The 22,750-nt window shown below is 41.9% G+C and overlaps 1 protein-coding gene across 6 annotated transcripts in view; it reads right to left on the bottom strand.

Annotated features, from left to right (window-relative positions):
• The window catches only part of PFKFB1 (6-phosphofructo-2-kinase/fructose-2,6-biphosphatase 1), a 111,624-nt gene that overhangs the window by 20,119 nt on the left and 68,755 nt on the right, over nt 1-22,750 (bottom strand). For all 6 annotated transcript variants that reach the window (XM_055393609.2, XM_055393606.2, XM_055393607.2 and 3 more), the window contains 7 exons: nt 20,593-20,686; nt 19,698-19,764; nt 18,801-18,875; nt 18,304-18,360; nt 14,018-14,139; nt 7,248-7,455; nt 3,894-4,040 (listed from right to left, as the gene is read on the bottom strand). In XM_055393609.2, the coding sequence (XP_055249584.1) occupies nt 3,894-4,040; nt 7,248-7,455; nt 14,018-14,139; nt 18,304-18,360; nt 18,801-18,875; nt 19,698-19,764; nt 20,593-20,686 (770 nt within the window). The remainder of the gene's footprint in view (nt 1-3,893; nt 4,041-7,247; nt 7,456-14,017; nt 14,140-18,303; nt 18,361-18,800; nt 18,876-19,697; nt 19,765-20,592; nt 20,687-22,750) is intronic.

The raw sequence follows: 22,750 nt of genomic DNA, 5'->3' as shown, positions 1-22,750 counted from the left end.
AATTCCATCCTTTCCACTAGCTTTGTTGGTAGTAATGCTTTCTAAGGCCCACTTGACTTCACACTGCAGGATGTCTGGCTCTAGGTGAGTGACCACATCTTTGTGGTTATCTGCATCATTAAGACCTTTTTTGTATAGTTCTTCTTTTTTTTTGTATAGTTCTTCTTTGTACACTTGTCACCTCTTCTTCCTGGTAGGTTATAGTCCACGGAGTTGCAAAGAGTTGGACACAACTGAGCAACTAACACTTTCACTACTTCAGTTTACTGTCTCTATGGAAGGAGACAATGCATTCTATTTGTTGTCTGGTGTATGTGTATATGTGTGCACAAGGTATGTAGCTGTGTGGATGTGAGAATGAGTGCATGTGCATAGGTGTGTTCAGGCTGAGTGCATGGTGGACATCTGTGGTGTTTCTCTATGATTATCCTAACAGGTTTATAGGTGTACATTGTACATATGTGTGTATTTTTATAAATTTGTGGGTTTAAGAATTTGTGACTGTGTTTGTGTGTGTGTGTAGCTTGCTTATGATGTGTATTTTTGGTATGTTTAAGGTCCTATGCTATTGGTTGTGCATTTGTCTCAGCATATATATGTAAGTATATGTATGTGTATGTATATAAAGGATGTTTCGTCATCTAAGAATGTGCCTGCATAGGTGTCTCTGTGGTCTGTCTCTTCTTGTGGGTCTCAGTGTGTCTGTGGTGTGTGTGTCTCTGAAATGTGTATATCCATACACATATATATGTGTGAGTATCTATGTGCCTATGTCTGAGGTCTGTGTGAATCTGTGGTAATATGGTTGATGCTATATGTCTGCACTGTCTGTGTGTCCATGGTATGCCTCTAGGTGTCTATGTCATGTAGATATATGCAAAGATTGCATGCGTGTCTATGGTGAATGTGATATGTACCTCTCGGTGTGTCTGTCTGTAAGTGTGTGTGTGTGCATGAATGGTGCACATATGATTGGTAGATGTGTCTGAGAGGAAACCTGTGTTTGACTAGTTGGTCTATGTGTCTCTGAAATGCATATCTGTGAACTGAACTGAGTGTAAACATACCTGTGGTGGATGTCTGTGACTGTGTACACAAGTGCATGTGTATGTACATATCCACAACAGGGCTTTTCAATGTTATAGCATTTCCCATCCCTCCTGTCTACACTTCTCCAGGACCTCTGGCAGATAGAGAAATAGGTATCCACAGACCTCTCTCAGAAGGCAAGAATTAGCAAATTCCTCAGTTTCAGAGTGGTCCTTGGGGGTATACACTCTCCTGACCCAAAGAAGGAATTAAGGGCTCTCAAAGAATGAGTTCTCACTAAGAAATCCACAGAAGTGAGGTGGCTGTTGGTAGAGCTGGGATCAATATTGGGTTTATAAGATTTCCTTCTGGTTTGGTAGATTCCAATTAGACCTTCCTGTAGTGAAGCAATGGGCTTTAGTTGTCTTTTGAGCCACCAACCAGGTTTCCTTAGGAGTTAGGTTCACCACTGCCCCAACCTACAAGAAGATAGGCAATGTCAAACCTGCATCTGACACTGCCCATGGGAGAAAGTGCACTCTGTATATCCACAAAGTCCTTCCAGATTGGCTTTGACTTTCTATTCTGAGGCATTCTGGGAATCTGTTGCCTGTGGAAGTGACCACTGATTCTTTATTGACTTAAAGAAAATCGCCTAACTTCTTTGAATTTTATTTTCCTCATCTGCAAAATGAGGATAATTATAGCTATCTCACAACAGTATTTTGAATATTAGAGATAATATATCTAAAAGAGACTAGTACAGAATGTACAAAGCACATTTAGAAAACAATGGAATATATTACTCTATAATTAATATTGCTTAGATTATATAGTAATTTAAATAGATCAATTTAATCTGTTATTAGATTAATATATCTAATTATTAATATAGTATTGGTAATGGAAATAAACCAGAAACTTAGACATCATTCTAAATTCTCCCTCCTTCTTGACCCATCTCTCATAGCTAATTTCTGAGATTCTAATCCCTAAATTTCTCTCAAATCTATTCCTCCTTCTTCTCTCTCCATCTCCACTGCTATAAACTTAGTAGACCTATACATATACACAATTCCCTCTTTGCTTATACTGCTTTCTCTGCATGATTCCTGATCCTCTCTGCTTGGCTCACTGTTACGCAACTCTCAGGTTTTAAGTAGGCATCACTTCCTCCAGGCAGATCATGGCTGGGTCAGATGCTTTGCCCCAGCATCTGTGTGCCCACATTCTAGCCTATCAGAGTCTGCATCATACATGCTGTTTTGTATTCCTCTGCCTACCCTATTTTTTTCTGAAAAGTCAATGAAGACAGAAACCAATCTCTGTCTCTAGTGCTGTTCTAGAGTCTGAAATAGAGTAGGGATTCAATAAATGCTTACACCACTTGTGTGCCAGAAACAAATAATAACTGAACTATTACGATGAAAAGTTGTCTCACATGTATTTTATAATAATATATGTGATATATATAACAATGTTGTATATCCCTTTTCTTAAATATGTGTGTCTCTATATATCTATAGTTAAGTATATATGTTATTATGCATGCACACACATACTTCCTGTATTTATCTAGCAGGCAATCAGGTTAACCTACCTACACAAAAGTTATCTACATCTGTGGTGAAGCTTTTACTTTAGTATCTAACAATCATAATCTGTGGGCTGCTACCTGAAGTAAATGTGCCTATAGTGCAGGTGAGACAATGGAGAGGAAATATCTTCTTAAAGAGCTCACGGAAAAACCTGACTCTAAAGAGAGACCGCCATGTCATGAGGGTCAGATGAAATATTCACTAAGTTTTTCCTTCTTCATGTCATCTTCAATACACATTTGGTCCATCACACCCTCACTTCTTGCCTAGACTAATGCAGTCATCTCCATACTGGTACGCATTTTCATTCTGGGCCTCTTCCCACCTAGTCTCCAGACATGATCATGATGGAGTCATGGGTGGCGTCTTCACAGCATGGTCTTTAAGAAAATGTGAATCACATTCAGCCCACTCCTCCTTTTGGGGAGGGAAGTAAATTTTTTAAAAATAATTTTTTATTGGAAGATAATTTGTTTTACAATGTTGCATTGGTTTCTGCTATACAACAAAGTGAATCAGCTTTAAGTGTACATATATCCCGTCCCTCTTGAGCCTCCTTCCCATCCCCCACCCCCCTCCTCTAGGTTATCACAGGGGATCAATCTGAGTTCCCTGTACTATACAGCAGCTTCCCACTAGTTATCTATTTTGCACATGGTAGCCCACTCCTCCCTGACTTAGACCACATCAATGTTTTCCCATTTTTAGGGTAGCATCCAAATCCCTCAATATGGACTATAAAGTCCTATAAGCTCTCTTCTTTTCCAACCTCATCTCCCTTCTCTCCAGACCTTACAATCACTATCACAGATTCTCTGCTATTTTCCCTCAGTTCCCTGAACATGCCATGCTCTATTATCACCTCTGGGCTTTCACATGAACTGTTCCCTATTCCTTGAACTAAAATTATTCCCTTACCCCAGTCCATTTTGCCTGATTCTAGGAAACTTTCCTTCTAAATCTTCTACCACTGTCTTATCAAGAATATCCTAACCTTCTGAGACTCTATAGACCTTGTATTTCCCCTCTCACAAATTTTTGTTGCATGCAATGCAATGTCTTATTCACTGTCTACCTTCGGGCTCCATGAGAGTAAAGACCTTGTCTGTTCTGGACTTCACTGGATGCCCAAGGCACAGATCAATGTTTAGCACAAGAAAAGTTTGTTGAATTAATTAGGTTCTGCATATGAGACAAAGAAAAGGTAATCCAGGGGATAAGTTTAGAGTCACCACCCACCAGGGAATCCATCCCCCTCCATCTCACCGCATCAATCTCATTCAGGGCCTTCCATTGTTCATAGGGAACACCTAAGGCTTCAGCTGTCTGGATAGTCCTCTTCATGTGGCTGGTCCACACCTTCAGGGAGCTGATACCCTGGGACTGAATGAAACTGGCCAGGGCATAGGCATACTGAGGAATGGGGATACAAAGGAGGAGAGGATGGGAGAAAGAGAGATGAAAGAAGACAAGGTGTCCGTAAGAATAAATTTAGATCTACCACAAATAATGGAGTGATAATGAACAAGGAGCTTAAATGTTTTCAATTTACAAAAAGTCATATTCTTGCCCCCATGACTAAGGACCAAGGGAATAGAAAAGAATATGTGTATTTATGTGTGTATATGTGCATATGTGTGTGTGTGTTCACTGATGCTTGTTCATAGAATCTCCTACTTGGTTATTCATTCATTCAAACAGCTCACTTCTAACATTTGTGGGCCTGGAACAAAAGTACAAGTGGAAGCACTCCACTTATAGTTCACCTCCCTCCTTTTCCAATTTCTGCTCCATCCTGTACTCCTAGGCATCTTAAATACATGTTTATGGATAATCCAGTCACAGGAACAAATTCTGTCTATACCATATCCCCACTAATCCCCATGACATACAAACAGTGACCCCTTGGCCATTCCCTTTCTTAGGTGTGAAAAATTTTGTGACATATCCTGTTCTCAAGTGAACAGACTTTGGGACAGGCCCCATATAGGTACTGGAAGCAGACTCTGGGCAGGAAATTCTAGGATTCTGTGTATTCTGAGTGTGGTCTGAAAGTGTATGTGGGTGGGATATGGGGGACATTTCTCTTTGACCGTGTGAATTCTCATTGCTTGAGCAGGGGACCTGGTACTAAGATTCTAAGGGCATTCAAATATTTACTGAGTGTGTGTGGCCATGTGCTGGGTGCTGGGGTGGCCAGTTCTCAAAACACAGCCCATCCAGTGAGGGAAATAGTGACAGCACCAAAAGGAACCACTTAGGTTTGTAGAAGTGCATATGAGCAACTGATTCACTCTTCTTCTGCAGATAGGCATGTTTTTAATCACAGATGATATGTGGGGAACATCTGCACAAATGTACAGATACAGGCACACATTTTTATGTACAAATATAGGCATTGTGTCCACACATTCTAATTATGGATTATGAGTCAACAGTCAGTGTGCTGTGGTGGAAGGAGTCCTGATGGGTGACAAGTGATGGGGTTTAATCTACCCTGGCTCCCTCACAGGGTCCCCTTGTGGCCTGGGGCATATCTTGGGCCCACCCTGGCTTTTATCTCCTGATTGTAACATGCAAACAGCATTAGCTCACCCAGCCTGGTCTCTGTGAATGTCACATTAGATAGCAGATGGGGAGCCACCAGAGTGCTCTCTGGCACATAGTGAGAGCTACTGTGCTTGATTGTGGATGACAGTTGATGGGAAAATACTTTGGAAAACATGCATGCTGCACTGTGCTCTTTAGCATGAAAGTTGGAGCCAGGCATGTGCATGTACATGTACACATTTCTGTTTAAGGAGGCATGTTGTATAGAGATGGCCATGTGTCCAAACTGGGTGCTTAGTTGTGTGGGCAAGGCCATGGACAGCCCCAACCAAGAGACCCCTGGCTGTAGGTGGTGCCACAGTCTTGGGTGGCATCTCTGTGGCCTCTGACTCTGCTCTGAGGAGTGACAGAGGTAATAGTCAGAAGTCAGAGTCCACCTTGAGGGAATACTGCCAGTCTGAAAGTAACAGAAAAGGAGCCAGGAAGACTGAGGCTTCTGGTATGATGACTTGCCTGCAACATTGCCAGCTCTGCAGTGGGGGAGGCTGAGGGGCAAGCAGGAAGGCCTGGTTTTCAGTCCTGGCTCTGACCTTTACTCAATGTGTGACCAGAGGCCACTTTCTGTTCCTGTTTGGGCCTCAGCCTCCTCTTCCACAAATCAGTGATGGTATTGCCCACCCCACAGAGTTGTGAAGATTAAATGAGGCCACACATGTGGAAGTAGATGGTGCCATGAATGTGCAGAGGTGTCCAATAAAAGAGGGAGCTCCTTCCCTTCTGCACCTCATTTCCCTCTTATCCCACCCCAAGTCATCCTCCTAGCAAGAACAATACCTATGTTAACAAGCCCAGTGAAAGTGAAAATGTTAGTCACTCAGTCGTGTCCAACTCTGTGACCCCATGGACTGTAGCCAGCCAGGCTCCTCTCTCCATGGAATTCTCCAGGCAAGAATACTGGAGTGGGTTGCCATTCCCTTCTCCAGGGGATCTCCCCAACCCAGGGATCGAACCCGGGTCTCCTGCACTGCAGATAGATTCTTTATCATCCGAGCCACCTGGGAAGCCCCTTTAACAAGCCCAGGGAGAGGGCCAAATGCAGGAAAATGTGTCTTTTTATTTGTGCAACACGTATAACATGCATTATTCTTGACTAGAAAAAAGAGACTCCCACCATTGGCTTCCCTGATAGCTCAGTTTGTAAATAATCCACCTGCAATGCAGGAGACCCTGATTCAATTCCTGGGTCAGGAAGATCCCCTGGAGAAGGGATAGGCTACCCACTCCAGTATTCTGGTCTGGAGAATTCCATGGACTGTATAGTCCATGTTGTCTCAAAGAGTCAGACACTACTGAGCGACTTTCACTCACTCACTCAGAAAAGAGATTCCCACCATGAAGGTCAAAGATGGGCCAGAACTGGGAGTTATGGAGCCCAATTGACCTGCCTGGGAGGGCAAGAGAAGACAGGGGAGGGCTTCCTGGATCAGCCCATGGAGCAGGAGATGGGTTCTGGAAAGGGTGGAAAAGGGAGGGCAGGAAAGAAGTGGTAACAGGTGGGGGACAAGAGTCAACTCCATGATGACCTGCCGTGGGGGTTTGGGAGCATAGCATCAGCCCTGAGTAATGAAGGAAAAGATGAATTCAAGTGTGGGGCACTTCAGGGCAGTTGTCTGTGCAAAGGATGGCCACCAGCTGACAGAAGGGACAGAGGAGGGCAGCTTCCATGGAAGAAACTGCACAAATGAAGACAGAGTTGTGAGAAAAATGAGGGGACCAGTCAGGCAGGAGAGACAGTGCTCATTTTAATGGGGTTGGAGGAGCAAGTGGTCTGGGAAGGCCTGGTGTGCCAGGACCAAAGCATCAGAGTTGCTGGAGGCACATTGAAGCCATTCAAAGATGGGTCAAGACTGAGTGGCTAATGGGGTGGAAGAGCAGGAGTGGCCAGAACCTGCTTTTACCTTGTCACTGAATCCCTCCACCCTCAGGACCCAGTCAGCAGGCACCCCACCAACTTGTGGCCCACTTGAACTAGTCCAGTCAACGTTTCAGAGTGCATGGGGCCTTCCTTACCTGCTTGCCCCGAGCTGAGAGGCCAGAGTCACCTCCAATGCGGCCTCTGAGGTTGAGTTCACTCTCACCGTGCCGGCATAGGTAGATGGAGCGGGGTGTGACGTGAATGTTCATGAGATAGTAGACTGTGCGGCTCTGGATATGGTCCTGCACACGATTCACCATGTAGCGTGTGCCCACGTCGAAGATCTTGATGTAGGACAGGTGGCTGGGCCAGTCCAAGCAGGAGCAATTGCAGCTCAGGAGCTGATGTTGGAGAGGCTGATCCCAAGAGAAAGCCCCAACCACACACCCTGCCTTCAAGCCTACTCCATAACGCAGCTCTCACTTACCTTTCCTCTAGCCTTGCCTTGTTCTGCATACCTGTTCTAGAAACTTGGTTCCTGGCCACCCTGAGGATCTCACTGCTTGCTACCATTTCCCTTTGTCTCCTTTCCTCAGTCTTAGTTTGAGACAGACTGTATTTTCACTTTCACTCATTACACTCCATGCATCTAGTATTCTCTATTCTGTGGTTCACACTGCTGACATACTAAGAAAGAAACAGTAATCCTCCAACAGTCAAGCAGGAAGCAAATGCAAGTGGCCTATGAGATGTTGGAAGCAGTCAGGGACAGGCAGTCAAGCACAGAGTATGGTCACTGTTCTCTCAGGTCTGAGGGTCAGAGCATCTGCTGTCATGCTTACAAATATGCTTTAAAAATATCTGAAATACCTGGAGATCTTTTCATGTCACTAAAGAACTCTGGCAAGGGTGGGCCCTTTAAATTATCCAGCTCTTCTAATACATTTTAAAATAAAACTCACCTAATATTCTGATATAAACATCTATTGCATAAAGCAAAAAAAAAAAAAAAAGCAGCTGCCAGCTGTGCCTGACTGCCTGTCCCTGACTGCCCCCAACATCTCATAGGCCATTTGCATTTGCTGAGCATTTCATGTGTGTGTGTGTGTGTGTGTGTGTGTGTGTGTGTGTTTGTGTGTGTGTGTGCGCGCGTGCGTTTGCATCTGTCAGGGGTGGGAGGTTTCGAACTGCATAAATCCTCATAGCCATCCTAGGAAGTGGAGACTATAATTTCTGTTTTATAGGTGAGGAAACGGAAACACAGAGAGAGGAAGTGATTTGCCTGATGTCCAAATCTCCAACCTATGACTCTTACAGCCTAGGTGGGAAATGTCTGATGTCACCTTGCTGTCTTGTTCCTGACACTAGTTTCTGAATGGCACTAGGATAAATTCAAAATTCCTTAGCTTATTCTGACATTCTATGTGCCTTCATACCTTGGCCGTGCTTGGCCTCACCTCAGTGTCCCATGTCCATGCTCACAACTTTGTTTCATTTCAACCTTAATGCTTTTGCTAAAATATTCTCTGTACTCCTCTACTTTTTATTCAGACTTAACTAGGCCTTTACAAGGTACAGTTCTCTTTCCTTGAAAAGATGTTCTTTCCCTGCTTTCCAAAGCTGAGCTCCTATGCATCTATCCTCCAAGAGTCAGTATATTCACTCTCTCTACGAAGTTTTTTTAAGCCCAGGACCATGTGAATCATTTCGAGGTACTTCACATCAAAAGTATGACATTTTCTATTTCTTCTCGGCATACCCCCATCATTTACAATTTAAAATAAAAATTATCAGTTCAGTTCAGTTGCTAAGTCGGACTCTTTGAAGCAACATGGACTGCAGACACCAGGCCTCCCTGTCCATCACCAACTCCCGAAGCTTACCCAAACTCATGTCCATCGAGTCAGTGATGCTATCCAACCATCTCATCCTCTGTTATCCACTTCTCCTCCTGCCTTCAATCTTTCCCAGGATCAGGGTCTTTTCCAATGAGCGCATTCTTCACATCAGGTGACCAAAGTTTTGGAGGTTCAGCTTCAGCATCAATGAACATTCAGGACAGATTACCTTCAGGATTGACTGGTTGAATCTCCTTGCAGTTCAGGGGACTCTCAAGAGTCTTCTTCAGTACCACAGATTGAAAGCATCAATTCTTCGGTGCATAGTTTTCTTTATAGTCCAACTCTCACATCCACACATGACTACTGAAAAAGCCATAGCTTTGACTAGATGGACCTTTGTTGGCAAAGTAATGTCTCTGCTTTTTAATATGCTCTCTAGGTTGGGCATAGCTTTTCTTCCAAGGAGCTAGTGTCTTTTAATGTCATGGCTGCAGTCACCATCTGCAGTGATTTTGGAGCCCAAGAAAATAAAATCTGTCAGCGTTTCCATTGTTTCCCCATCTATTTACCATGAAGTGATGGGAGTGGATGCCATGATCTTAGTTCTCTGAATGCTGAGTTTTAAGCCAACATTTTCACTCTCCTCTTTCACTTTCATCAAGAGGTTCTTTAGTTCTTCTTTGCTTTCTGCCATAAGGGTGGTGTCGTCTGCATATCTGAGGTTATTGATATTTCTCCCAGCAATCTTGATTCCAGCTTGTGCTTCATCCAGCCTGGCATTTCGCATAATGTACCCTGCATATAAGTTAAATAAGCAGGGTGACAATATACAGCCTTGATATACTTCTTTCCTGATACGGAACCAGTCCATTGTTCCATGTCTGGTTCTAACTGTTGTTTCTTGACCTGCATACAGATTTCTCAGGAGGCAGGCAGGGTGACTTGGTATTCTGATCTCTTTAAGAATTTTCCAGAGTTTATTGTAATCCACATAGTCAAAGGCTTTGATGTAGTCAATAAAGCAGAAGTAGATGCTTTTCCAGAACTCTCTTGATTTTTCTATGATCCAGGAGATATTGGCAATTTGATCTCTGGTTCTGTTGCCTTTTCTAAAGCCAGCTTGAACATCTGGAAGTTCATGTATTGTTGAAACCTTGCTTGGATAATTTTGAGCATTACTTTGCTAGTGTGTGAGATGAGTGCAATTGTGTGAACATTCTTTGAACATTGTCTTTCTTTGTGATTGGAATGAAAACTGACCTTTTCCACTCTTGTGATCATCGCTGAGTTTTCCAAATTTGCTGGCATATTGAGTACAGCATGTTAACAACACCATCTTTTAAGAATTGAAATTGCTTAGCTGGAATTCTATCACCTCCACTAGCTTTGTTTGTAGTAATGCTTCCTAAGGTCCACTTGACTTCAGACTCCAGGATGTCTGGCTCTAGGTGAGTGATCACACCATCATTTTGTTATCTGGGTCATTAGGATCTTCTGTTTATGGTTCTTCTGTGTATTCTTGCCACCTCTTCTTAATATCTTCTGCTTCTGTTAGGTCCATACCATTTATGGTGTTTATTTTGCTCATCTTCGCATGAAATGTTCCCTTGGTATCTCCAATTTTCTTGTAGAGATTGCTAGTCTTTCCCATTCTGTTGTTTCCCTATTTCTTTGCATTGATCACTGAGGAAGGCTTTCCTATCTCTCCTTGCTATTCTTTGAAACTCTGCATTCAGATGGGTATGTCTTTCCTTTTCTCCTTTGCCTTTAGCTTCTCTTCTTTTCTCAGCTATTTGTATGGTCTGCTCAGACAACCATTTTGCCTTTTTGCATTTCTTTTTGTTGGGGATGGTCTTGATCACTGCCTCCTGTACAATGTTACAAACCTCTATCCATAGTTCTTCAGACACTCTGTCTATCAGATCTAACCCCTTGAATCTGTTTGTCACTTCCACTGTATAATTGTAAGTGATTTGATTTAGGTCATACCTGAATGGTCTAGTGGTTTTCCCTACTTTCTTAGATTTAGGTCTGAATTTGGCAATAAGGAGTTCATGATCTGAGCCACAGTCAGCTCCCAGTCTTGTTTTTTGCTGACTGTGTAGAGCTTCTCCATCTTTGGCTGCAAAGAATATAATCAATCTGATTTCAGTGGTGACCATCTGGTGATGTCCACGTGTAGCATTGTCTCTTGTTTTGTTGGAAGAGGGTGTTTGCTATGGCCAGTGTGTTCTCTTTGCAAAACTCTGTTAGCATTTTCCCTGCTTCATTTTGTACTCCAAGGCCAAACTTGCTTGTTACTCCAGGTATCTCTTGACTTCCTACATTTGCATTCCAGTCTCCTATGATGAAAAGGACATTTCTTTTTGGTGTTAATTCTAGACTGTCTTGTAAGTCATCATAGAACCACTCAACTTCAGCTTCTTCAGCATTAGTGGTTGGGGCATAGAGTTGGATTACTGTGATGTTGAATGGTTTGCCTTGGAAATGAACAGAGATCATTCTGTAATTTTTGAGACTGCACCCAAGTACTGCATTTTGGACTCTTTTGTTGACTATGAGGGCTACTCCATTTCTCTTAAGGGATTGTTGCCCCTAGTAGTAGAAATAATTGTCATCTGAATTAAATTGGCCCATTCTGATCTATTCCTATTCACTGATTCCTAAAATGTCGATGTTCAATCTTGCTGTCTCCTATTTGACCACTTCCAATTTACCTTGATTCATGACCTAATATTCCAGATTCCTATGCAGTGGTCTTTATAGCATCAGACTTTACTTCCATCACCAGTCACATCCACATCTGGGCATTGTTTTTGCTTTGGCTCCATCTCTTCATTCTTTCTGGAGTTATATCTCCATTCTTCTCAAGTAGTATATTGGGTACCTACCAATCTGGTGAGTTCATCTTTCAGTGTCACGTCTTTTTGCCTTTTCATACTGTTCATGGGGTTCTCAAAGCAAGAATACTGAAATGTTTTGTCATTTCCTTCTCCTGTGGACCACATTTTGTCTGAATTCTTTGCCATGACCTGTCCGTCTTGGGTGGCCCTACATGGCATAGCTCAAAGTTTCATTGAGTTAGACAAGGCTCTGGTCCGTGTGATCAGTATTTTTAGTTTTCTGTGCTTGTGGTTTTCATTTTGTCTGCCTTCTGATGAATAAGGATAAGAGTCTAATGGAAGTTTCCTGATGGGAGAGACATCTTTATACTAAAAATTATAAGCTATATTATAATATGAGGAGGTTCTACTGAGTTCTGGTTAGATCTTTTCTGTTTTCACTACCCTGATGCTGTTTTTGAAATATTGTGTTGGCCAGAAAGTTTGTTCAGAAAAACCCAAACAAACTTTCTGGCCAACCCAATACAAACTATCAAAAGCTTTCAAGATTGTCTTTTTTTATTTCTTATTTTTGGTAGTCTCTACCTTGCTGGTGCCCTAAATACTTGGTAAACATGCTCTTCCAGATCTTTTCCACCAAGTTGGACTTGATCCCCTCTTCTGTGTTCCCCCACCCCACTTGCTTTACCATCCCCAAATTCTGGCCAGCTGGGTATTCATTGTCTTCTTCAACCAAGTTGTCATTCTATCAGAGCAGATAGCCTATCCCTCTTTGGATTCTTAGTGAACAGCTAGGTTTGGCCCTTGATGCATGGATTGTAAATGTCTGTTGATGGAAAAATGATTAGATAAAGCCAACTTTCAGAATCAGTTATCTTCAGACCTGAACTGATTCATGAAACGCTGAGCACCTGCAGAAGTCTAGGCCAAAGGCTAGAGCTTTCTCAATGCTGTTCTTTTACTTTAGCACTCCTCCTTTGAACTTCTCATATAGTGTCTTTGTGGAAATTTGAAAAAGTTCCCTCACTCCAGCACACATGCCTTGATGAGAAAAGCAATTGTACCCTTGACCTGGCACAGTGAACAATATTCATAATCATACATAAGGTCATGTCCCTTGCACTATCATGTGACACTTTTTATGATATAGGTATGTGGGAGGGGATAACCATGATGGAAGTTTGAAGATAGGAATTTGAGTATATATTCTGCTACTGACTCATTTTGGGGCCTCAGGTAGGCCCTTGCCCTGCTCTATGTCTGTTTCCCCATCTAAGAAGTGAAGCAGTAACAATGTTCACCTTGGGGATTTTGGTTGGACAAAGCTGGAAGGATGCTCTTTAAACTTCTTAGAGTGGTGATGATTATTAGCAGCCTCCTTATACTTCTTACTTGAGGCCCAAAGGGTCTGAGTGACCAGGGTCCCTTCTCATCACAATCTATTTTGAAAGAAAGTGAGCTTCTGGGAACACCTTATGTCTAAAGCTAACATTTTCCCTGTACTTCCAGCTAACACCTCTCCAATCTTTAGTTGGTATTATGAATGAAAGTTTCATATATTTCATGCATCTTCTCATATATCAAAGCACTATGGAAGCTACCTGAGGATAGAACCTTCTTTTCTTGCCCTTATTTACACCCCCTATATACACCACAGCCCAAAGAAGTCAAATACATATTGACTGAAAAAGGTACATGTGCATTGTGAAGAAAGACATGATTAAGAGACAGAATGTGTGATTAAAATCCTAGCTTTATGTGGCAGAAGACTGAGCAAGCTCAAGCTCCCTCAGATGCAATTTCCTCTTCTTGAAAATTTGTGATCATAAGACCTATTTCAGCCTCCTTAACTGTAGTGCCAAGGGCATTCAATGAAACAAACAAAAAAAGGTGAACACTTTTGGAAACTGAAGTGTCATCCATATGTGAAGAACATTTTTGAGAAAATAATAGTAACAACCATAGGGGAGAGGCATTTTCCCCCAGAGACCAGGGTCCTAATATGTCCATATTGTTCAGTAAAACATTACTTCAATCCTTTTTTGAACACCTTACACATCAAAGAATCACCATGTCATGGATAATTAGAGCTGGGAGGCCCTTGAAGACAGATCAAGTGTAGCTCCCTGATGTTACAAATAAACTTGAGGCCCAGAGAGGGAAGGCATTTCTTCAGGTCCTATAAGACATCAAAATCAGGCTAAGAATCCAGACCTATACTTTGTGGTGCTGGGTTCTTACCTATCCAGTTCATCATCCAAGGGTTGGTAGTTGACCTCATAGCACTCTATTCTCTTTAGAAAATCTTCTAGAACCTTTTCACGATCACAGTCTATATAATCAGGACTGCCAAGTTTCACTTGCTGGAAGAGGGGAGAAAGAGCCATGGGAGACAGATTCTAACAGTGCCCTTGGGAAGAGCTCTTAGAGTTCACTGAGTACAATATCCCTTATCATAAAGATGAGGAGATTGAGACGTAGAGAGAGGGCCTTGCTCAAGTTTACAAAATCAGACAGTTGAAGAGAATTTGAATAGTATAACCCCTCATTCCTTATCTCTGTGTGCTCAAACAAAGTCTGCTACATTATATTCAGTTCTAGGGTACAGAGTTTAAGATAATCATTTATAGGTAGACTGGAAATTGTGGTGTGAGAAATTGTTGAAGAAGAGGAACAGGAGATCTTGACCAGGGGTCATAATGGCTTACATGTATCAAGTGTTTACTGGGATAACTTAGCATATGTTTGCTTTATATTTCTGAATGGCTGGCATCTTCTAATCCCTCAGGATCCAACTTCTCTACCAATATTCTCCATCTCAGTGAATGGCACTATCATCTACTTAAGTCAGTTCAGTTCAGTTCAGTCACTCAGTCATGTCTGACTCTTTGCAACCCCATTGACTGCAGTAAGCCAGGCCTCCCTGTCCATCACCAACTTCCGAAGTTTACTCAAACTCATGTCCATTGAGTCGGTGATGCCATCCAACCATCTCATCCTCTGTCGTTCCCTTCTCCTCCCGCCTTCAATCTTTCCCAGCATCAGGGTCTTTTCAAATGACTCAGTCCTTTGCATAAGTATTGGAGTTTCAGCTTCAGCATTAGTCCTTCCAATGAATTTTCAGGACTGATTTCCTCTAGGATGAACTGGTTGGATCTCCTTGCTGTCCAAGGGATTCTCAAGAGTCTTCTCCAACACCACAGTTCAAAAGCATAAAATCTTTGGTTCTCAGGATTCTTTATAGTCCAACTCTCACATCCACACATGACTACTGGAAAAACCATAGCTTTGACCAGATGGACCTTTGTTGGCAAAGTAATGTCTCTGCTTTTTAATATACTCTCTAGGTTAGGCATGACTTTTCTTCCAAGGAGCTAGTGTCTTTTAATGTCATGGCTGCAGTCACCATCTGCAGTGATTTTGGAGCCCAAGAAAATAAAGTCTGTCAGGGTTTCCATTGTTTCCCCATCTATTTACCATGAAGTAATGGGAGTGGATGCCATGATCTTAGTTTTCTGAATGTTGAGTCTTAACCCAAGTTTTTCACTTTCCTCTTTCACTTTCATCAAGAGGTTCTTTAGTTCTTCTTTGCTTTCTGCCATAAGGGTGGTGTCATCTGCATATCTGGGGTTATTGATATTTCTCTCAACAATCTTGATTTCAGCTTGTGCTTCATCCAGCCTGGCATTTCACATAATGTACTCTGCATATAAGTTAAATAAGCAGGGTGACAATATACAGCCTTTACCTACTCCTTTCCTGATTTGGAACCAGTTTGTTGTTCCATGTCCAGTTCTAACTGTTGCTTCTTCACCTGCATACAGATTTCTCAGGAGGCAGGTCAGGTGATCTGGTATTCCTATCTCTTTAAGAATTTTCCACAGTTTATTGTGATCCACACAGTCAAAGGCTTTGGCATAGTCAGTAAAGCAGAAGTAGATGTTTTTATGAAACTCTCTTGTTTTTTCTATGATCCAACAGATGTTGTCAATTTGATCTCTGTTTCCTCTGCCTTTTCTAGATCCAACTTGAACATCTGGAAGTTCACGGTTCATGTATTTTTGAAGCTTTGCTTGGATAATTTTGAGCATTACTTTACTAATGTGTGAGATGAGTGCAATTGTGTGGTAGTTTGAACATTCTTTGGCATTGCCTTTCTTTGAAGTTGGAATGAAAACTGACCTTTTCCACTCCTGTGATCACCACTGAGTTTTCCAAATTTGCAGGCATATTGAGTGCAGCACTTTCACAGCATCATCTTTTAGGAATTGAAATAGCTCAACTGGAATTCCATCACTTCCACTAGCTTTGTTCGTAGTGATGCTTTCTAAAGTCCACTCGACTTCAGACTCCAGGATGTCTGGCTCTAGGTGAGTGATCACACCATTGTGATTATCTAGGTCATGAAGATCTTTTTTGTACAGTTCTTCTGTGCATTCTTGCCACCTCTTCTTAATATCTTCTGCTTCTGTTAGGTCCCTACCATTTCTGATGTTTATTGTGCTCATCTTTGCATGAAATGTTCCCTTGGTATCTCTTATTTTCTTGAAGAGATCTCTAGTTTTTCCCATTCTATTGTTTTCCTCTATTTCTTTACACTGATCACTGAGGAAGGCTTTCTTATCTCTCCTTGCTATTCTTCGGAACTCTGCATACAAATGGATATATCTTTCATTTTCTCATTTGCCTTTCACTTCTGAGCCTTAAATGAATGTGAGAGTCATCCTAGATGGGTCTCTTTCTATCATCCCTCACCTCTTAGAAGGTACCTCTTAGAAGGTATATACCTTCTATATACCTCTCTATATAGAAAGTATATATAGTGAAGATATACCTTCATTATATCTTCTAAATATTTCCCCAAATGACCTCCATTCTCTCTTTCTTGGATGCTCACTCTAGCTTTGTGACAAGTTACTTTGTTTATAGTTTACTTTCCCTTACTGGTAGCAAGAGGGATAGTTCTAATGTGCACACCTGAATATGGAATTCCTCTACTTGAAACCCTTCACTCTTTCCTCATATCTTTTAGGACAAAGTATGAAATATTTTGGGTTTGACAGTTGGTGCTAGTGGTAAAAACCCACCTGCCCATGCAGGAGACACAAGAGGCGCAGGTTCAATCCCTGGATCAGGAAGATCACCTGGAGGAGGACATGGCAACCCACCCCAGTATTCTTGCCTGGAGAATCCCCATATACACAAGAGGCTGGTGAGCTACAGTCCATAGGGTTGCAAAAAATTGAACATGACTAAAGCAATTTAGCATGCATGCATGAAATATTTTAGCAGGTGACACATGGCTTGTTATGATTGTGCCCTGAATGATTTCTTCATCTTCATCTCCCACTGCTCTTCTAGTCCTCCACACACTTTGCTTTAGCCAATCTAAGCTATTTCTAGTCCCCCCATGACACCGTACTTAGTATATGCCATTTCCTTATTTTCCATTCTTTACCTGCCAAATGCCTATTCATTCTTCAAGATGCAGGTCAGTTGTTATCTTCATTCAGGAAGCCTTCTTATACAAGGTTAGTTCCTCAAAAGTCTTCCACAGCCTCCTTTGTTCATTTATCTCAACACTGATCTCACAGAGTTAAATCTATTACGTTGTCAGTCTCCCTCACTAGACTGTGAATTCAACGCTGGTCTCCTTTATCTATTTCTGTCTCCGACTCGGTGGACATGAGTTTGAGTGAACTCCGGGAGTTGGTGATGGACAGGGAGGTCTGGCGTGCTGTGATTCATGGGGTCGCAAATAATCGGACACGACTGAGCGACTGAACTGAACTGAACTGAATACCCAAAATGGATCATTCCAGGTGTATGGATTAAATTTATGTTTAATCAACAAATGGATGGACAGGTGGATGGATGAAAAGGAAAGAGAGGATTTGGACATATTCTATGCCTCAAGAGGCAAAAATAGGACCAATGAGTGGAGATTACAGGGAGTTAGATTTCAGCCTGATTGGACTGCATTTAATGAAGGCAGTGAGCCTCATCATTGGAGGTAGGTACAAAAAGAAAATCTAGACAAACATTTAGCTAAGATTTCAAGTTTCTGATGAAACATCGAAGGAGGTGATCTTTAAGCTCTCCTCTGTCCCCAAGATACAGTAATTTGATGAAATAGGAAACAATAAAATGTGGTGAGTGTTCTAAATCTAGACCACATACCTGGAATCTAAGAGCAGTGATAAATTTGATACAAATTGTGGGGCAGAAAAAAAGAGCTTTCAAGACAGATAGGCAGACCCGAGGTTCAGTCCCAGTTCTGTCTCTTCCCAGCTATATTAACTCTTGACAACTTACTTCTCCCCTTGGAACCTTAGTTTCCTCTCTCCAGTACTAAGAAGAATTTCACAGAATCATTGTATACCAGGATGGTGAAGGAATACTTCCTATAGGAAGTGAGAGGAGAAGCTCATAGAAAAATACCTCCTTTGACTACAGAGATATTTCTAGGCATGATCCAAATCTGAGACAAAATAAGAAGGAAAGAAAAGATGACTGGTGCTCCTTACCCTGATGTTTTCTGCAATGACGTCAGGGTCATTACAAATTGACTCAATGAAAAAGACCTGTAAGAGAAACAAAAGAGAGCTTTCAGCAAGGAATTTTGTTTGGTATGAGCTAAACATAACTTGACCTCTTCTCAATAACTCTGAGTCATCTTTAGAGACATTTCTGACAGTGTAATTTCATACAGTGGTGCTTTTAGGATTCTGAGTTTTATGAGGCACATTGGCCGTAAATTGTAGTGATTCCGTCTCCTTCCTCATCATACCCATCTAACAGTGTCAGCTTCTCAGTAATTATCTTCCATTGCCTTATGTGGCATCCCTTCTTTCCTGTTCTGTTCTCTTTTTCTGTTTCTAACTTTAATCTGGAAAGCCCTATAACGCAATTAAAATGCTGAGCCTACGGTAGCTGATTTGGCATCTCTGTCCCCTGGTTTGGCTTTCTTTGGGGTTTGCTCATAGATGAGTAGGCTTTAGACAAGAGTTGAAGAGTTACCTACCTTATAACCATGTTCTTTAGCAAACTGCAGAATCAGTGACCGTCGTTCTCTGGTAGTGTTGGTGGCATCAAAAACCTAGAGGCACACGATGAGTTTGGTTTGCTTTAAATCTAGTTCTGATAGAATGCCTACTTTTTCACCATCCTTATGCTAAGTAAACGGTTTCAAGAAGGAAATAAAACTTGACCAGTGTTTTGAAGGATTTGAAATGACTTATATAAATTTCTCAAGCACTCATTGAGCCCTTGCTGTCCGCCCAGAAATGTAGCAGACTCTGTAGGCATAATAAGGCCAGAGGAAAATTGTGGAATTCTATTAGGCCCATTTTACAGTTAAAATAGCTGAGACTTAGAAGAAGGGGTTCTTTTACCCGAGGCCACTGATACTTACTGACAAAGCAGAGTTGAAACTGATTTTCTCAGCTCCTAGGTGAAGCTTCTTCCTTCCCTATCACTTTGGACTTCTTTGAAGCCCTTTTAGAATTTCCAAATCCTGTATCAGAGGTTTATGAGATTAAATTGACTAGGTGTTTAGGTAAATCTCTAGAACTAAAAAATGTTTTTATTACAGTCAAATTCTAGTCAGTCCTGCTGAATTCTTGGGGGTAGAGTGCTAGACTATATTGGTTAGGAGTATATATTCTGGAGCTATACAACCTGTATTCCAATTCTTCCCTACCTTTTGGGAAAATATTTAACTATTTGGTCTTTCTGCACCACATTTTTCTGGGGTAAAAAATGGAGTATAGTAAAAAGTACTTATCTTGTGAGGGAAGGTGGAATTAAATTAATACTTTCAAAGTGCTTAGAATAATGTATAGAACATAATAAACACTCATTATATATTAGGTCTTCTCCATCCCAACAGAAACCCAAGAGAAAATGCAAATTTCCTTACTGCAACATGACCTTCCTCATGGCTGAGATAGCTATGAACATCTTTCAGGGCTGCTAGGGCACACTGCCTGAAAAAGATGAAGAAAGAAACAGAGACAGCTACTATACCCAAGATGAGTTCCTCTCTATTCTGCATTATCTTTTGCACTATATCTCATATGTCATATGTTAAATTATTCATCTGTTGAATATCTACAAAGGGTGTTCTATGTTCTAAGAACTATGACAAGCACAGAGAATTCACACAGTTGAAAGTGGCTCTGTGTAGACATCTTAGGGGCATAACATACCCAAGAAAAATAGACTAATGACCGAGCCATACTATTAAAGGCTCCAAACCTTGAACTAATAGTGCTCAAACTGAATCGGTTCTTGAACCCAAGAAGAGCCTGAATACATAGTCTGTGAAATAGAACGCATTCCTGGCACATATAACAGGGCAAACATAGGCAACATGATAGAAATGTATTTACACTTTTGGCAAAAACCTGTTTAGTGATTACTCTTTGCTGGGTTCCATTATGAGGATGCAGATCAATAGATGAGACTCAGGCTCTGTTCTGAAAATATTTAGTCTTGTAGAGGACAAACACCTCGAGGTTGAATGGATGAGATCAAAGTGTGTCAAAGTACTGAGACTCTTATTTTAACTGTTAGGCTAAATTTCCACTCTTTCCTGTCAGAAGTAGGAAACTGTTAAAAGTTCTTAAGCAGGGGATGGATATGACCAGAAATAGCCTTCTGTTAAGATAGTGTAAGGGTTGTCTTAACTCTGCTTTGAGAGTCTAGATGGTCTCCTTGCTAACCCAAATTGCTCTGCTCTACTCCGCTCTCATCTGAATAGAGGCCTCCCCCAGCCAGGGGGCAGCAAAGTCTTTAAAATGTTAGGTACTCACTTCCTGATAAGTAGGGCCTCCATGTTGTCGGGAAGAAAGAATTCGTAGTTCTTGTAGCTCACTGCCTCTCGTCGATATTGGCCTAAATTAAACACTGAAAGCAGGAAGCCCTGGTGAAGTGGGTGGAAGATCCCAGTGGCAAAACAAAAAAGTGCTTCCTGGGAGGGATCTCAGAGGTAAAAGAAGGTAGAGTTTCTAATTATATAATATGTATACAAAGCCTCAAATTATGGTGTACAGCTCACTTACTCCTCACAACAAACCTAAAAAGTAGAAATCGCCATTCCCATTTTATAAATGAGAAAATGAAATTTCAGAGAAAGGAAGTAACTCTGATAGTAAGTGGAGAGCTGGGATTCAAACACAGGTCTGTTTGGTTCCAAAGTTGGTGATCTTTCCACTATTCCATTTTATAATAAACTACGAAACATTTAATGCCCCACTCCATTGGAAAGATAAAGAAACTGAGATCCAGGGAGTAAACAAAGGGTCAAACACTGAGCAAGCTGGGGACATAACTAGACTTGGTATTCTGATACCTACTCCAATGTTATTACATTTTATGCATCAGTGTAGAGAACCTAGATTTGTTGGACTTTTTTAGGCCACACTTTCTCATTTGTAGTGGTGAAAAACCAGAGAGAAAGGAGGGAAAGTGGGAACAAGGGGATAATAGGCAAAGAGGTAATGTACTATTTCATTCATTCATCCAACAACTACTTTCTCATGTCTACTTTGTAAATCAGGACATGAGTTCTGGGGACTCAGAGATGAACCAGATCTGCATGATGGATCCACAAGAAGCTCACCATCCAGAAGGCAGGACAGAGAGTAAACCAGTAAACAGAAAGCGCTCACCCAGTTTATTAAGTGCTCTGTCAGAGTCATGCAAAAGAGTAAGGGGGAAGGAAAGACTAACTAAACTTAGAGTAGTCTCAGAAGCTTATTATGGAGAAAGCAGCATTTGTACCAGTCTTTATAGGAAGGCAGACCTTTTATAGGCAGGCATGGTGTGTGGGAGAGGGGAACAAAGACATTCCAGGTAGAGGAACAGTTTGAGCAAGGGTGTGGCATTGGCAGAATGCAGAACATGAGTCATCCAATTGTGACTGAGGCCTGTGAGCCTGGCAGAGGCCAATCATGGAGGGCCTTGAACAAATGATAGGCTAAGGAGCTTGGATTTAAACCTGCCAGTCAAGGGAACCCTTGGTAGCTATAGATATTGGCAGCTATGTGTTTGAAACATGACTCTGAGGGTCTCTGTGTGAGTGGAGCAGATGGGAAGCAGGTGCATAGGAACAGAGACCCATCTGCCACCATCACATGTGCCCTTACACTCAGCAGAGGCTCCTCAGAGCCTGCAGTCCTACAAGAACTATTCCTTCTCCCCTTCTCTTCTGCCAATGTCCTGTTCCTCCCACAGGACCCACCCAGCTCAAATATACCATATATGGAAGATTTCACTGCCTTCCAGGTGGTGATTTCCTCTGTGAGACCCTCAGTACCCTGCTCTGGGATTCTTCAGTGACATGTTGTATTCTTATGCACCCCAGCCAAATGGAGAAATCTTCAAGGACGGGGTGTGAATGTCATCTAGTTTTGCATGTCCAGTGCATAGTATGGATTTTGGCACATGGAGGGCCAGTGGGAAACTCACCAGTGAATGAGAGAAACAGAAAGTAAATGAAGGGAAAGAAAAAATGGGAGAAGGAGAGGAGAGGACTGGAGAGAGGGAGGGAAGGGGACAGATAGATAGGGTGTTGGGATGGTCAAGAGAAATGAGAAGAAGAACACGGAGGGGAGTACAGGGCCAATGTGGGTTCTCTCCTCTTTCCATCAGTAGTGCCAAGTATCAGACAGTGAGTATCAGTGTCAGTGTCAGACACAGTGAGTGTTAGGCTTTGGAATCAACCAGATGTGGGTTCGTATCTTGGTTCCATCACCTTGGGTTCCATCACCTTGGTTGATGTTACATACATGTGATGTGTTCCATCGCATGGTGACCATGTGCCTTCAGACAAGATGCATCAACTCTTGGGTGTTAGTTTTGTCAACTGTGGGATGATGATAATACTAGTTCCTCCCACATGGGTGCTTTAGAGCTTAAGAATAGATGTGAGTTCTTTGAGGGCAGGGGTCCTATCTTATTTGTTTTTGT

This window comes from Moschus berezovskii, chromosome X (assembly GCF_049115385.1).
Source record: "Moschus berezovskii isolate FMDL1 chromosome X, NW_MosBer_1.0, whole genome shotgun sequence".
Taxonomy (NCBI): Eukaryota; Metazoa; Chordata; class Mammalia; order Artiodactyla; family Moschidae; genus Moschus; species Moschus berezovskii.
Note: the sequence above shows the minus strand (reverse complement) of the source record. Positions and strands in the feature narration are given on the sequence as shown.